We start from the raw sequence: 14,071 nt of genomic DNA, 5'->3' as shown, positions 1-14,071 counted from the left end.
CACATCATATAAGGAGGATCCTTAGAATGGACCTTCCAGCTCAAGTCACTTGGGGCAGTTTTGGCGGGTTGACCCGGCGGCCATTTTGAGTGTACCCATGACCAATTCTATTTCTATGATTCATACTTTAAATCTGTATCCACATTGACCTCTACTTTAAATCTGTATCCACATTGACCTCTACTTTAGAATCGGTATCCACACTGACCTCTACTTTAAATCTGTATCCACATTGCCCTCTACTTTAAATCTGTATCCACATTGACCTCTACGTTAAATCTGTATCCACATTGACCTCTACGTTAAACCTGTATCCACATTGACCTCTACTTTAAATCTGTATCCATATTGCCCTCTACTTTAAATCTGTATCCACATCGACCTCTACTTTAAATCTGTATCCACATCGACCTCTACTTTATCTCTGTATCCACATCGACCTCTACTTTAAACCTGTATCCACATTGACCTCTACGTTAAACCTGTATCCACATCGACCTCTACGTTAAACCTGTATCCACATTGACCTCTACTTTAAATCTGTATCCACATTGACCTCTTGAAGAACAGATGTCAACAGCCTCCTTAACCTGTCTGTTTTGAGGCTACATAACCGTCAACAACAGGTAGGTGATGTCTTCCATGTGGAAGTAGGATTCCACTGTGGTTTATCATTTCAACTGAACGGTGGTCTTCAGACGCATTAAAACAAATTAACATGTTTGTTTTTGTTGAGTGTCGTCATTTTGTCCTGATTGGGAACGCCAATGTCAATCCGCTCTCACATGACAGCACAGGGGGAAGGTGGTGTTCATTGGTGGACTGTGCATAGGGCTATTCTGGCAAATGCCAGATGGGCTTGTCCAACTTTAGCCTAATGGGTGTTTTTGCACTAATAACGATGGCGTCAAGGGGGAAAACAGACCAATGCGGGAGCCTCAAGGACCAAAATGGGCTGCTGTGTTAGAAATTCCAGGGCCGATTTCTGGTCCCAGTTCGTGCCTTGTGGTCCCATTCCGCCCCTGATGGTCCCAGTCCGCCCCTGGTGGTCCCATTCCACCCCTAGTGGTCCCAGTCCATCCCTGGTGGTCCCAGTCCACCCCTAGTGATCCCAGTCCGCCCCTAGTGATCCCAGTCCGCCCCTAGTTGTCCCAGTCCACCCCTAGTTGTTCCAGTCCATCCCTGGTGGTCCCAGTCCACCCCTAGTGATCCCAGTCCGCCCCTAGTTGTCCCAGTCCACCCCTAGTTGTTCCAGTCCACCCTTAGGGGTGTTCGTACCAGTAATTGTTCCATCCACATTGCTCACTGTCTCTTTCTCGTTTGAACAGCTCGCACAAAAGCAGTGATGGATTGGAAAAGCTTTCTTTAGTTTCTGAGAGAATTGCAACATCCCCAGTTGTTGAAGGTCATTGAGTAAAGAAGCGATATGAAGTCAGTCAAGGCCCAGGTCCATCCCAAAGACATGAAGCACAGAGACGGTGTATATCATGTTTTTGATCAGCATCGACAAAAGCATGAGACTGGGGATGTATGTCCCAAATGGCACCCTATTCCCTATATAGTGCACTACTTTAGACCAGAGCACTATTCCATATATAGTGCATTACTTTAGACCAGAGCCCTATTCCCTATATAGTGCACTACTTTAGACCAGAGCCCTATTCCATATATAGTGCACTACTTTAGACCAGAGCCCTATTCCCTATATAGTGCACTACTTTAGACCAGAGCCCTATTCCCTATATAGTGCACTACTTTAGACCAGAGCCCTATTCCCTATATAGTGCATTACTTTAGACCAGAGCCCTATTCCCTATATAGTGCACTACTTTAGACCAGAGCCCTATTCCCTATATAGTGCACTACTTTAGACCATAGCCCTATTCCCTATATAGTGCACTACTTTAGACCAGAGCCCTATTCCCTATATAGTGCACTACTTTAGACCAAAGCCCTATTCCCTATATAGTGCACTACTTTAGACCAGAACCAATAGCACACACTATCTGCTTAGCTTCTCAATTGTTACAGTTTTTCTCAAGATCAGATCGAAATGTAAGATTTGACTGTTTGGCTTCTGATAACACTTTAAGATATTATCCGTTTGTTTGGTTTCTGTATTTCTAATCCAACTCGTGCTAAACGTCATGGTACAAAGATCCCCTAAATAGACGAGGCCTACACGTTGCTCTGAAATGAATGCAGCAGTACAGCAGCTAACAATTATTGATTACATGTTTCCTGTTATCCTTTGTTCTTCACAAAGGCTTTAATCAACATTCTGGACAAAAATAATCTAGAACCTTTCAAATAAAATACAAGACAGTCTGTTCCAGCAGCTTTCTCACCAAACTACCGGTGGCAGACTACCGGTGGCAGGCTGCTGGTGGAAGACTACCGGTGGCAGACTACTAGTGGCAGAATGCTGGTTGTAGACTACCGGTGGCAGACTACTAGTGGCAGACTGCTGGTTGTAGACTACCGGTGGCAGACTGCCAGTGGTAGACTACTGGTGGCAGACTACTGGTGGCAGACTGCTGGTGGCAGACTGCTGGTGGCAGACTGCCGGTGGCAGACTACTAGTGGCAGACTGCTGGTTGTAGACTACCGCTGGCAGACTGCCGGTTGCAGACTACTGGAGGCAGACTGCTGGTGGTAGACTACTGGTGGCAGACTACTGGTGGCAGACTGCTGGTGGCAGACTGCTGGTGGCAGACTACTGTGGTAGACCGCTGGTGGCAGACTACTGTGGCAGACTACTAGAGCAGCATGCTGGTGGCAGACTGCTGGTGGCAGACTACCGGTGGCAGACCACCGATGGCAGACTGCTGGTGGAAGACTGCCGGTGGCAGACTACCGGTGGCAGACTGCTGGTGGAAGACTACCGGTGCCAGACTACCGGTGGCAGACTACTGTGGCAGACTACTGTGGCAGACTACCGGTGGCAGACTACCAGTGGCAGACTACAGTGGCAGACTACTGGTGGCAGACTGCCGGTGGCAGACTACCGGTGACAGACTACTGTGGCAGACTACTGTGGCAGACTACCGGTGGCAGACTGCCGGTGGCAGACTGCTGGTTGTAGACTGCCGGTGGCCAACTACCGGTGGCAGACTACCGGTGGCAGACTGCCGGTAGCAGACTACTGTGGCAGATTACTGTGGCAGACTACCGGTGGCAGACTGCTGGTGGCAGACTGCCGGTGGCAGACTACTAGTGGCAGACTGCCGGTTGTAGACTACTGGTGGCAGACTGCCGGTGGCAGACTACCAGTGGCAGACTGCAGGTGGCAGACTACTGTGGCAGACTACTGTGGCAGACTACCGGTGGCAGACTGCTGGTGGCAGACTGCTGGTGGTAGACTACTGGTGGCAGACTACTGGTGGCAGACTGCTGGTGGCAGACTGCTGTGGTAGACCGCTGGTGGCAGACTACTGTGGCAGCATGCTGGTGGCAGACTACTGTGGTAGACTGCTGGTGGCAGACTACTGTGGTAGACTGCTGGTGGCAGACTACTGTGGCAGACTACTAGAGCAGCATGCTGGTGGCAGACTGCTGGTGGCAGACCACTAGGGCAGACTGCTGGTGGCAGACTGCTGGTGTTAGATTAATGAGATATCAATACAATAGCTGCACCTCACTCTACTATTCCCTATATAGTGAGAGGATGTTCTTCCTCTAGGAGGGGGGGTGGTTGTGTTTTCCTCTAGGGTGGTGGTGTCTTCCTCTAGGGGGGGTGGTGGTGTCTTCCTCTAGGGGGGGTGGTGGTGTCTTCCTCTCGGGGGTGGTGGTGGGGGTGTCTTCCTCTTCGGGGGGTGGTGGTGTCTTCCTCTCGGGGGGGTGGTGGTGGTGTCTTCCTCTAGGGGGGGGGGGGGGTGGTGGTGGTGTCTTCCTCTAGGGGGGGTGGTGTCTTCCTCTAGGGGGGTGGTGGTGTCTTCCTCTAGGGGGGAGGGTGGTGTCTTCCTCTCAGGGGGGTGGTGGTGGTGTCTTCCTCTAGGGGGGGTGGTGGTGGTGTCTTCCTCTAGGGGGGGTGGTGGTGTTGTCTTCCTCTAGGGGGGGTGGTGTCTTCCTCTAGGGGGGGGGGGTGTCTTCCTCTAGGGGGGGTGGTGTTGTCTTCCTCTAGGGGGGGTGGTGTCTTCCTCTAGGTGGGGGGGGGGGGGTGTCTTCCTCTAGGGGGGGTGGTGGTGTTGTCTTCCTCTAGGGGGGGTGGTGTTGTCTTCCTCTAGGGGGGGGTGGTGTCTTCCTCTAGGGGGGGGGGGGGGTGTCTTCCTCTAGGGGGGGTGGTGGTGTTGTCTTCCTCTAGGGGGGGTGGTGTCTTCCTCTAGGGGGGGGGGGGGTGTCTTCCTCTAGGGGGGGTGGTGGTGGTGTCTTCCTCTAGGGGGGGGGGGGGGGGGTCTTCCTCTAGGAGAGTTGTGGTGGTGTCTTCCTCTAGGGGTGGTGGTGGTGTTGTCTTCCTCTAGGGGGGGTGGTGTTGTCTTCCTCTAGGGGGGGTGGTGGTGGTGGTGGTGTCTTCCTCTAGGGGGGGTGGTGTCTTCCTCTAGAGGGGGTGGTGTCTTCCTCTAGGGGGGTGGTGTCTTCCTCTAGGGGGGGTGGTGGTGTTGTCTTCCTCTAGGGGGGGTGGTGTCTTCCTCTAGGGGGGGTGGTGTCTTCCTCTAGGAGGGGTGGTGTCTTCCTCTAGGGGGGGTGGTGTCTTCCTCTAGAGGGGGTGGTGTCTTCCTCTAGGGGGGTGGTGTCTTCCTCTAGGGGGGGTGGTGGTGTTGTCTTCCTCTAGGGGGGGTGGTGGTGTTGTCTTCCTCTAGGGGGGTGATGTCTTCCTCTAGAGGGGGTGGTGTCTTCCTCTAGGGGGGTGGTGTCTTCCTCTAGGGGGGGTGGTGGTGTTGTCTTCCTCTAGGGGGGTGGTGTCTTCCTCTAAGGGGGGTGGTATCTTCCTCTAGGGGGGGTGGTGTCTTCCTCTAGGGGGGGTGGTGGTGTTGTCTTCCTCTAGGGGGGGTGGTGTCTTCCTCTAGGGGGGGTGGTGTCTTCCTCTAGGGGGGGTGATGTCTTCCTCTAGAGGGGGTGGTGTCTTCCTCTAGGGGGGTGGTGTCTACCTCTAGGGGGGGTGGTGGTGTTGTCTTCCTCTAGGGGGGTGGTGTCTTCCTCTAAGGAGGGTGGTATCTTCCTCTAGGGGGGGTGGTGTCTTCCTCTAGGGGGGGTGGTGGTGTTGTCTTCCTCTAGGGGGGGTGGTGTCTTCCTCTAGGGGGGGTGGTGTCTTCCTCTAGGGGGGGTGGTGTCTTCCTCTAGGAGGGGTGGTGTCTTCCTCTAGGGGGGGGGGTGGTGGTGGTGTCTTCCTCTAGGAGGGGTGGTGTCTTCCTCTAGGAGGGGTGGTGTCTTCCTCTAGGGCGGGTGGTGTCTTCCTCTAAGGGGTTCAGAGCTGCATCCTTAGACTGCTGTCTGGAACTGGACTCTGCCAGGCTGGGAGGGGGAGGGGAGAGAGGGGGGGAGGAGGAAGGAGCGAGTGGGAGAGAGGTTAGTGGGAGAGGGGTGAGAGATAGAGAGAGAGAGGGAAGGAAGGAAGGAAGGAAGGAGGAAGGAGCGAGTGGGAGAGAGAGCGGGGTGAGAGATAGAGAGAGAGAGAGGGAGGGAAGGAAGGAGGAAGGAGCGAGTGGGAGAGAGAGAGGGGTGAGAGATAGAGAGAGAAAGACAGAGAGAAAGTGAGAGAGGGGATAGAGAGGAAAACGGGAAAAGCGAGGTGGGGGTTCATACGAGTAAGCCAGAATATGCATGATACATTGGAAAAAAAAGGTGGCAGGGAACAAAGATGTCGAAAGAAGGAGAGAATAAATGTGAAAATAAAGGAGTGCATTTGAGCGATGGAATGACAATGACAAAAGGGGAGGAGAGGAGAAGTGACAAGGAAGGGGATAGGAAGAGTAGAGGAGCAGGAGAGGAGCAGGAGAGAAGAGGAGAGGAGAGGAGAGGAGAGGAGAGGAGAGGAGAGGAGAGGAGAGGAGAGGAGAGGAGAGGTGAGGAGAGGAGAGGAGAGGAGAGGAGAGGTGACAAGGAAGGGGATAGGAAGAGTAGAGGAGCAGGAGAGGAGAGGAGCAGGAGAGGAGAGGAGAGGAGAAGAGGGGAGAGAGAGAGAGGAGAGGAGAGGAGAGGAGAGGAGAGGAGAGGAGAGGAGAAAGGAGAGGAGAGGAGAAAGGAGTGGAGAGGAGAGGACAGGGGAGGAAGAAGGGAGAGGAGTGGAGATGAAAGGAGACACAGGTAGTCTGTAGAGGTTCACTGCCTGTCTGTACACACAGAAAAGATAGGGAATCATAATAGTTTGAGTCCAACTGATATAGACACACACACAGAAACTGACAGACAGACAGACAGACAGACAGACAGACAGACAGACAGTACTGACTGATGAAATCAAAACATGTTCATGTATGTGTTTATTGTATAATAAACATTCTAATGAGCTCACCTCACTTACCAGTGTCCATCTCTTCTACCTCCATGTTGCTGCATGTCGGGTTGAAGAGACAAAACACACCTTATAGATGAAACCATCACACACGCACACACGCACACACGCAGTCACGCAGCCACGCATGTATTCAGGGCTAGTTAGTTTTAAGGCTAGTTAGCATGTACAGGGCTAGTTCGTTTTAAGGCTAGTTAGCATGTACAGGGCTAGTTCGTTTTAAGGCTAGTTAGCATGTACAGGGCTAGTTCGTTTTAAGGCTAGTTAGCATGTACAGGGCTAGCTCGTTTTAAGGCTAGTTAGCATGTACAGGGCTAGTTTGTTTTAAGGCTAGTTAGCATGTACAGGGCTAGTTCGTTTTAAGGCTAGTTAGCATGTACAGGGAGGGCTAGTTAGTTGCCTCCTACCTACACAAATTACTCATCATACAGAATACATTTGCAAGACTAGCCACCTCTAATTACCTGACTCCATCTGCACCTTTGGTTCCATACTCCCTCAATAACTTCAGGAGAAGACTGGAGGTCAGCCTGATGAACCCAACTACTCACTAATCTAACACATGAAGACTGGGGGTCAGCCTGATGAACTCAACTACTCACTAATCTAACACATGAAGACTGGGGGTCAGCCTGATGAACCAAACTACTCACTAATCTAACACATGAAGACTGGGGGTCAGCATGATGAACCAAACTACTCACTAATCTAACACATGAAGACTGGGGGTCAGCCTGATGAACCAAACTACTCACTAATCTAACACATGAAGACTGGGGGTCAGCCTGATGAACCCAACTACTCACTAATCTAACACATGAAGACTGGGGGTCAGCCTGATGAACCCAACTACTCACTAATCTAACACATGAAGACTGGGGGTCAGCCTGATGAACCAAACTACTCACTAATCTAACACATGAAGACTGGGGGTCAGCCTGATGAACCAAACTACTCACTAATCTAACACATGAAGACTGGGGGTCAGCTTGATGAACCCAACTACACAGTAATCTAACACATGAAGACTGGGGGTCAGCCTGATGAACCAAACTACTCAGTAATCTCCATGGAGACTGGAGGTCAGCCTGATGAACCCAACTACTCACTAATCTCCATGAAGAATGGAGGTCAGCTTGATGAACCCAACTACTCAGTAATCTCCATGAAGAATGGAGGTCAGCCTGATGAACCAAACTACTCAGTAATCTCCATGGAGACTGGAGGTCAGCCTGATGAACCCAACTACTCACTAATCTCCATGAAGAATGGAGGTCAGCTTGATGAACCCAACTACTCAGTAATCTCCATGAAGACTGGAGGTCAGCCTGATGAACCCAACTACTCAGTAATCTCCATGAAGAATGGAGGTCAGCCTGATGAACCAAACTACTCACTAATCTCCATGAAGAATGGAGGTCAGCCTGATGAACCCAACTACTCAGTAATCTCCATGGAGACTGGAGGTCAGCCTGATGAACCAAACTACTCAGTAATCTCCTCCATGAAGACTGGAGGTCAGCCTGATGAACCAAACTACTCAGTAATCTCCTCCATGAAGACTGGAGGTCAGCCTGATGAACCAAACTACTCAGTAATCTCCATGAAGAATGGAGGTCAGCCTGATGAACCAAACTACTCAGTAATCTCCATGAAGAATGGAGGTCAGCCTGATGAACCAAACTACTCAGTAATCTCCATGAAGAATGGAGGTCAGCCTGATGAACCAAACTACTCAGTAATCTCCATGAAGAATGGAGGTCAGCCTGATGAACCATGAAGACTGGAGGTCAGCCTGATGAACCCAACTACTCACTAATCTAACACATGAAGACTGGGGGTCAGCCTGATGAACTCAACTACTCACTAATCTAACACATGAAGACTGGGGGTCAGCCTGATGAACCAAACTACTCACTAATCTAACACATGAAGACTGGGGGTCAGCATGATGAACCAAACTACTCACTAATCTAACACATGAAGACTGGGGGTCAGCCTGATGAACCAAACTACTCACTAATCTAACACATGAAGACTGGGGGTCAGCCTGATGAACCCAACTACTCACTAATCTAACACATGAAGACTGGGGGTCAGCCTGATGAACCCAACTACTCACTAATCTAACACATGAAGACTGGGGGTCAGCCTGATGAACCAAACTACTCACTAATCTAACACATGAAGACTGGGGGTCAGCCTGATGAACCAAACTACTCACTAATCTAACACATGAAGACTGGGGGTCAGCCTGATGAACCCAACTACTCACTAATCTAACACATGAAGACTGGGGGTCAGCTTGATGAACCCAACTACACAGTAATCTAACACATGAAGACTGGGGGTCAGCCTGATGAACCAAACTACTCAGTAATCTCCATGGAGACTGGAGGTCAGCCTGATGAACCCAACTACTCACTAATCTCCATGAAGAATGGAGGTCAGCTTGATGAACCCAACTACTCAGTAATCTCCATGAAGACTGGAGGTCAGCCTGATGAACCCAACTACTCAGTAATCTCCATGAAGAATGGAGGTCAGCCTGATGAACCAAACTACTCACTAATCTCCATGAAGAATGGAGGTCAGCTTGATGAACCCAACTACTCAGTAATCTCCATGAAGACTGGAGGTCAGCCTGATGAACCCAACTACTCAGTAATCTCCATGAAGAATGGAGGTCAGCCTGATGAACCAAACTACTCAGTAATCTCCATGAAGAATGGAGGTCAGCCTGATGAACCCAACTACTCAGTAATCTCCATGGAGACTGGAGGTCAGCCTGATGAACCAAACTACTCACTAATCTCCTCCATGAGGACTGGAGGTCAGCCTGATGAACCCAACTACTCAGTAATCTCCATGAAGACTGGAGGTCAGCCTGATGAACCCAACTACTCAGTAATCTCCATGAAGAATGGAGGTCAGCCTGATGAACCAAACTACTCAGTAATCTCCATGAAGAATGGAGGTCAGCCTGATGAACCAAACTACTCAGAAATCTCCATGAAGAATGGAGGTCAGCCTGATGAACCAAACTACTCAGTAATCTCCATGAAGAATGGAGGTCAGCCTGATGAACCAAACTACTCAGTAATCTCCATGAAGAATGGAGGTCAGCCTGATGAACCATGAAGACTGGAGGTCAGCCTGATGAACCCAACTACTCACTAATCTAACACATGAAGACTGGGGGTCAGCCTGATGAACTCAACTACTCACTAATCTAACACATGAAGACTGGGGGTCAGCCTGATGAACCAAACTACTCACTAATCTAACACATGAAGACTGGGGGTCAGCATGATGAACCAAACTACTCACTAATCTAACACATGAAGACTGGGGGTCAGCCTGATGAACCAAACTACTCACTAATCTAACACATGAAGACTGGGGGTCAGCCTGATGAACCAAACTACTCACTAATCTAACACATGAAGACTGGGGGTCAGCCTGATGAACCCAACTACTCACTAATCTAACACATGAAGACTGGGGGTCAGCTTGATGAACCCAACTACACAGTAATCTAACACATGAAGACTGGGGGTCAGCCTGATGAACCAAACTACTCACTAATCTAACACATGAAGACTGGGGGTCAGCCTGATGAACCCAACTACTCACTAATCTAACACATGAAGACTGGGGGTCAGCCTGATGAACCCAACTACTCACTAATCTAACACATGAAGACTGGGGGTCAGCCTGATGAACCAAACTACTCACTAATCTAACACATGAAGACTGGGGGTCAGCCTGATGAACCAAACTACTCACTAATCTAACACATGAAGACTGGGGGTCAGCCTGATGAACCCAACTACTCACTAATCTAACACATGAAGACTGGGGGTCAGCTTGATGAACCCAACTACACAGTAATCTAACACATGAAGACTGGGGGTCAGCCTGATGAACCAAACTACTCAGTAATCTCCATGGAGACTGGAGGTCAGCCTGATGATCCCAACTACTCACTAATCTCCATGAAGAATGGAGGTCAGCTTGATGTACCCAACTACTCAGTAATCTCCATGAAGACTGGAGGTCAGCCTGATGAACCCAACTACTCAGTAATCTCCATGGAGACTGGAGGTCAGCCTGATGAACCAAACTACTCACTAATCTCCTCCATGAGGACTGGAGGTCAGCCTGATGAACCCAACTACTCAGTAATCTCCATGAAGACTGGAGGTCAGCCTGATGAACCCAACTACTCACTAATCTCCATGAAGAATGGAGGTCAGCCTGATGAACCAAACTACTCAGTAATCTCCATGAAGAATGGAGGTCAGCCTGATGAACCCAACTACTCAGTAATCTCCATGGAGACTGGAGGTCAGCCTGATGAACCAAACTACTCAGTAATCTCCTCCATGAGGACTGGAGGTCAGCCTGATGAACCAAACTACTCAGTAATCTCCATGGAGACTGGAGGTCAGCCTGATGAACCAAACTACTCAGTAATCTCCTCCATGAGGACTGGAGGTCAGCCTGATGAACCAAACTACTCAGTAATCTCCATGGAGAATGGAGGTCAGCCTGATGAACCAAACTACTCAGTAATCTCCATGAAGAATGGAGGTCAGCCTGATGAACCAAACTACTCAGTAATCTCCATGAAGAATGGAGGTCAGCCTGATGAACCCAACTACTCAGTAATCTCCATGAAGACTGGAGGTCAGCCTGATGAACCCAACTACTCAGTAGTTTGGGGCTAGTTAGTCGGGGCTAGTTAGTTTTAAGGTTAGTCAGCAGGGTCGGGCTAGTTCGTTTTAAGGTTAGTTAGCAGGGTCAGGGCTAGTTAGTTTTAAGGTTAGTAAGCATGGTTGGGGCTAGTTAGTTTTAAGCCCAACAACAGGGTCAGGGCTAGTTAGTTTTAAGCCCAACAACAGGGTCAGTGCTAGTTCGTTTTAAGCCCAACAACAGGGTCAGGGCTAGTTCGTCTTACGCCCAACGACAGGGTCGGGGCTAGTTCGTTTTAAGCCCAACAACAGGGTCGGGGCTAGTTCGTTTTAAGCCCAACAACAGGGTCGGGGCTAGTTCGTTTTAAGCCCAACAACAGGATCAGGGCCAGTGGCATGTATTCAGGGATGCCAAGGGAAGCCAGGCTTCCCCCCAAAATGACCAAAACCCCCCACCAAAAAAATTATGTATATTTTGTGTGTCATAATTTTCCTTCGATTCGCAAGAGGTTGAATTTATCTCAACGGAGAAAGCATCTGAGCGAAACAGCGCCCCCTCTGTCTCTGTACATGTAGCCCATCTATCTGATGCTGTCTGGTTAAAAAGTGTATGACATTGTTGCCGCCGTAGTATTGAATGTAGGGGAAGCCAGCGAGCTTTTGGCTTCCCTTGATGAAAATAAGTATAAAATAACAGCCAATCAGCATTGAGCTAAACTGAGTGAGCTCAGCTGTGAATGGTTCTGGCGCACACACAAAATAAAAAGTGTAAAGGGAAGCCAGTTTGGATTTGGCTTCACACCCATCACATCACATCACATCAGAAGCTCTGACACCAGGTTGAGAAGCCAATCGTCATTGACAAAAAACTTTAACTGTTGTATCGTTGTCGTCCGGTGGCTAGCTAGCTGAAACTGTCCCTTTCCTAAATTAGCTTGGACTTGTGGTTTTACTTAATTCTCTGCAATGGCCAATGATTATAATAGTTGATTTTGATGCAAACATAAATGAATACATCACGCCCCTGGCCTGAGGGGATGAAAGTTCAATATGTTAAACACACACACACACACACACAAATCAGAACCATGGACATCTACATCATACTTAGTCTACGTTGATTGGACTAAATTGTTTTTGGTATCTTTTATTTGTCATCGTATTAGACTAAGCAAAACTGAAAAGATGATGTTGAAATGTTGAAGTTGAAATGTTGCTGGAATAGTGGAGGCAGCACCTGTTTTCTCTGCGACTTGAGGTAACTCTCTGTGGTTCTAAATCAATAGTTTAGTAGTGGGAAAATGTAGGAAACATTAACCTGTTTGACCCAGGCTGTAGGTCATGTAGGTCTGTTTCGTGCAATATGCTTTGGGGACTTCACTGCATCGATGTTGCTCTCCGGTTTTGTGTTGAAACAAAGTTGTGATTGGATTTATTCTGCCACTGTGTCTTCTTATTGTCTCAGCCTTTAGGTCTACATATCACTGTGTTTTCTTATTGTCTCAGCCTTTAGGCCTCTATATCACTGTGTCTTCTTATTGTCTCAGCCTTTAGGCCTACAGTATATATCACTGTGTCTTCTTATTGTCTCAGCCTTTAGGCCTACAGTATATATCACTGTGTCTTCTTATTGTCTCAGCCTTTAGGCCTACAGTATATATCACTGTGTCTTCTTATTGTCTCAGCCTTTAGGCCTACAGTATATATCACTGTGTCTTCTTATTGTCTCAGCCTTTAGGCCTCTATATCACTGTGTCTTCTTATTGTCTCAGCCTTTAGGTCTACAGTATATATCACTGTGTCTTCTTATTGTCTCAGCCTTTAGGCCTACAGTATATATCACTGTGTCTTCTTATTGTCTCAGCCTTTAGGCCTCTATATCACTGTGTCTTCTTATTGTCTCAGCCTTTAGTCCTACAGTATATATCACTGTGTCTTCTTATTGTCTCAGCCTTTAGTCCTACAGTATATATCACTGTGTCTTCTTATTGTCTCTGCCTTTAGGTCTACAGTATATATCACTGTGTCTTCTTATTGTCTCAGCCTTTAGTCCTCTATATCACTGTGTCTTCTTATTGTCTCTGCCTTTAGGCCTACAGTATATATCACTGTGTCTTCTTATTGTCTCAGCCTTTAGGCCTCTATATCACTGTGTCTTCTTATTGTCTCTGCCTTTAGTCCTACAGTATATATCACTGTGTCTTCTTATTGTCTCAGCCTTTAGGCCTACAGTATATATCACTGTGTCTTCTTATTGTCTCAGCCTTTAGGTCTACAGTATATATATATATCACTGTGTCTTATTATTGTCTCAGCCTTTAGGCCTCTATATCACTGTGTCTTCTTATTGTCTCAGCCTTTAGGCCTACAGTATATATCACTGTGTCTTATTATTGTCTCAGCCTTTAGGCCTACAGTATATATCACTGTGTCTTCTTATTGTCTCAGCCTTTAGGCCTACAGTATATATCACTGTGTCTTCTTATTGTCTCAGCCTTTAGGCCTACAGTATATATCACTGTGTCTTCTTATTGTCTCAGCCTTTAGGCCTACAGTATATATCACTGTGTCAAGGTATATGAACTAACAGGTTATAGAGCAAACAACGCCATTATCACAACACATAGTTTGTACTTTGGCATTGTGGCGCGGGGGAGGGGGACTTGGCGTCCCCGGTGATTTTATACACGCAACGCTACTGGTCAGGGCTAGATAGCTTTAAAGCCCAACGGCAAAGGGCAAAGGTCAGACTACCAACGTTTTCATCATTGAAACAGATCTTTTATAAAGGAGAAAGTTCAAAAGACTCCGCGTGACATATACAGACATGTTCTTCTCAGTATGAGGAAATGTACTCGCCTTGTACACACACATAGATGTGCTCAGTCTGTGAATAGGTTACTGCTTAGTGTCAAAGACGGAG

General features: G+C 48.3%; 1 protein-coding gene across 1 annotated transcript in view; it reads right to left on the bottom strand.

Moving 5' to 3' along the window:
- Positions 1 to 6,258: 6,258 nt before the first annotated feature.
- Positions 6,259 to 14,071, bottom strand: part of LOC139408079 (low density lipoprotein receptor adapter protein 1-like) — a 120,439-nt gene continuing 112,626 nt past the window's right edge. Inside the window, exons 9-10 of the mRNA XM_071151894.1 lie at positions 6,461 to 6,489; positions 6,259 to 6,269 (exon numbers count right to left, since the gene is read on the bottom strand). Of these exons, the coding sequence (XP_071007995.1) occupies positions 6,259 to 6,269; positions 6,461 to 6,489 (40 nt within the window). The remainder of the gene's footprint in view (positions 6,270 to 6,460; positions 6,490 to 14,071) is intronic.

Source organism: Oncorhynchus clarkii, chromosome 4, assembly GCF_045791955.1.
Source record: "Oncorhynchus clarkii lewisi isolate Uvic-CL-2024 chromosome 4, UVic_Ocla_1.0, whole genome shotgun sequence".
Taxonomy (NCBI): Eukaryota; Metazoa; Chordata; class Actinopteri; order Salmoniformes; family Salmonidae; genus Oncorhynchus; species Oncorhynchus clarkii.
This window is presented reverse-complemented; position numbering and strand designations above follow the sequence as displayed.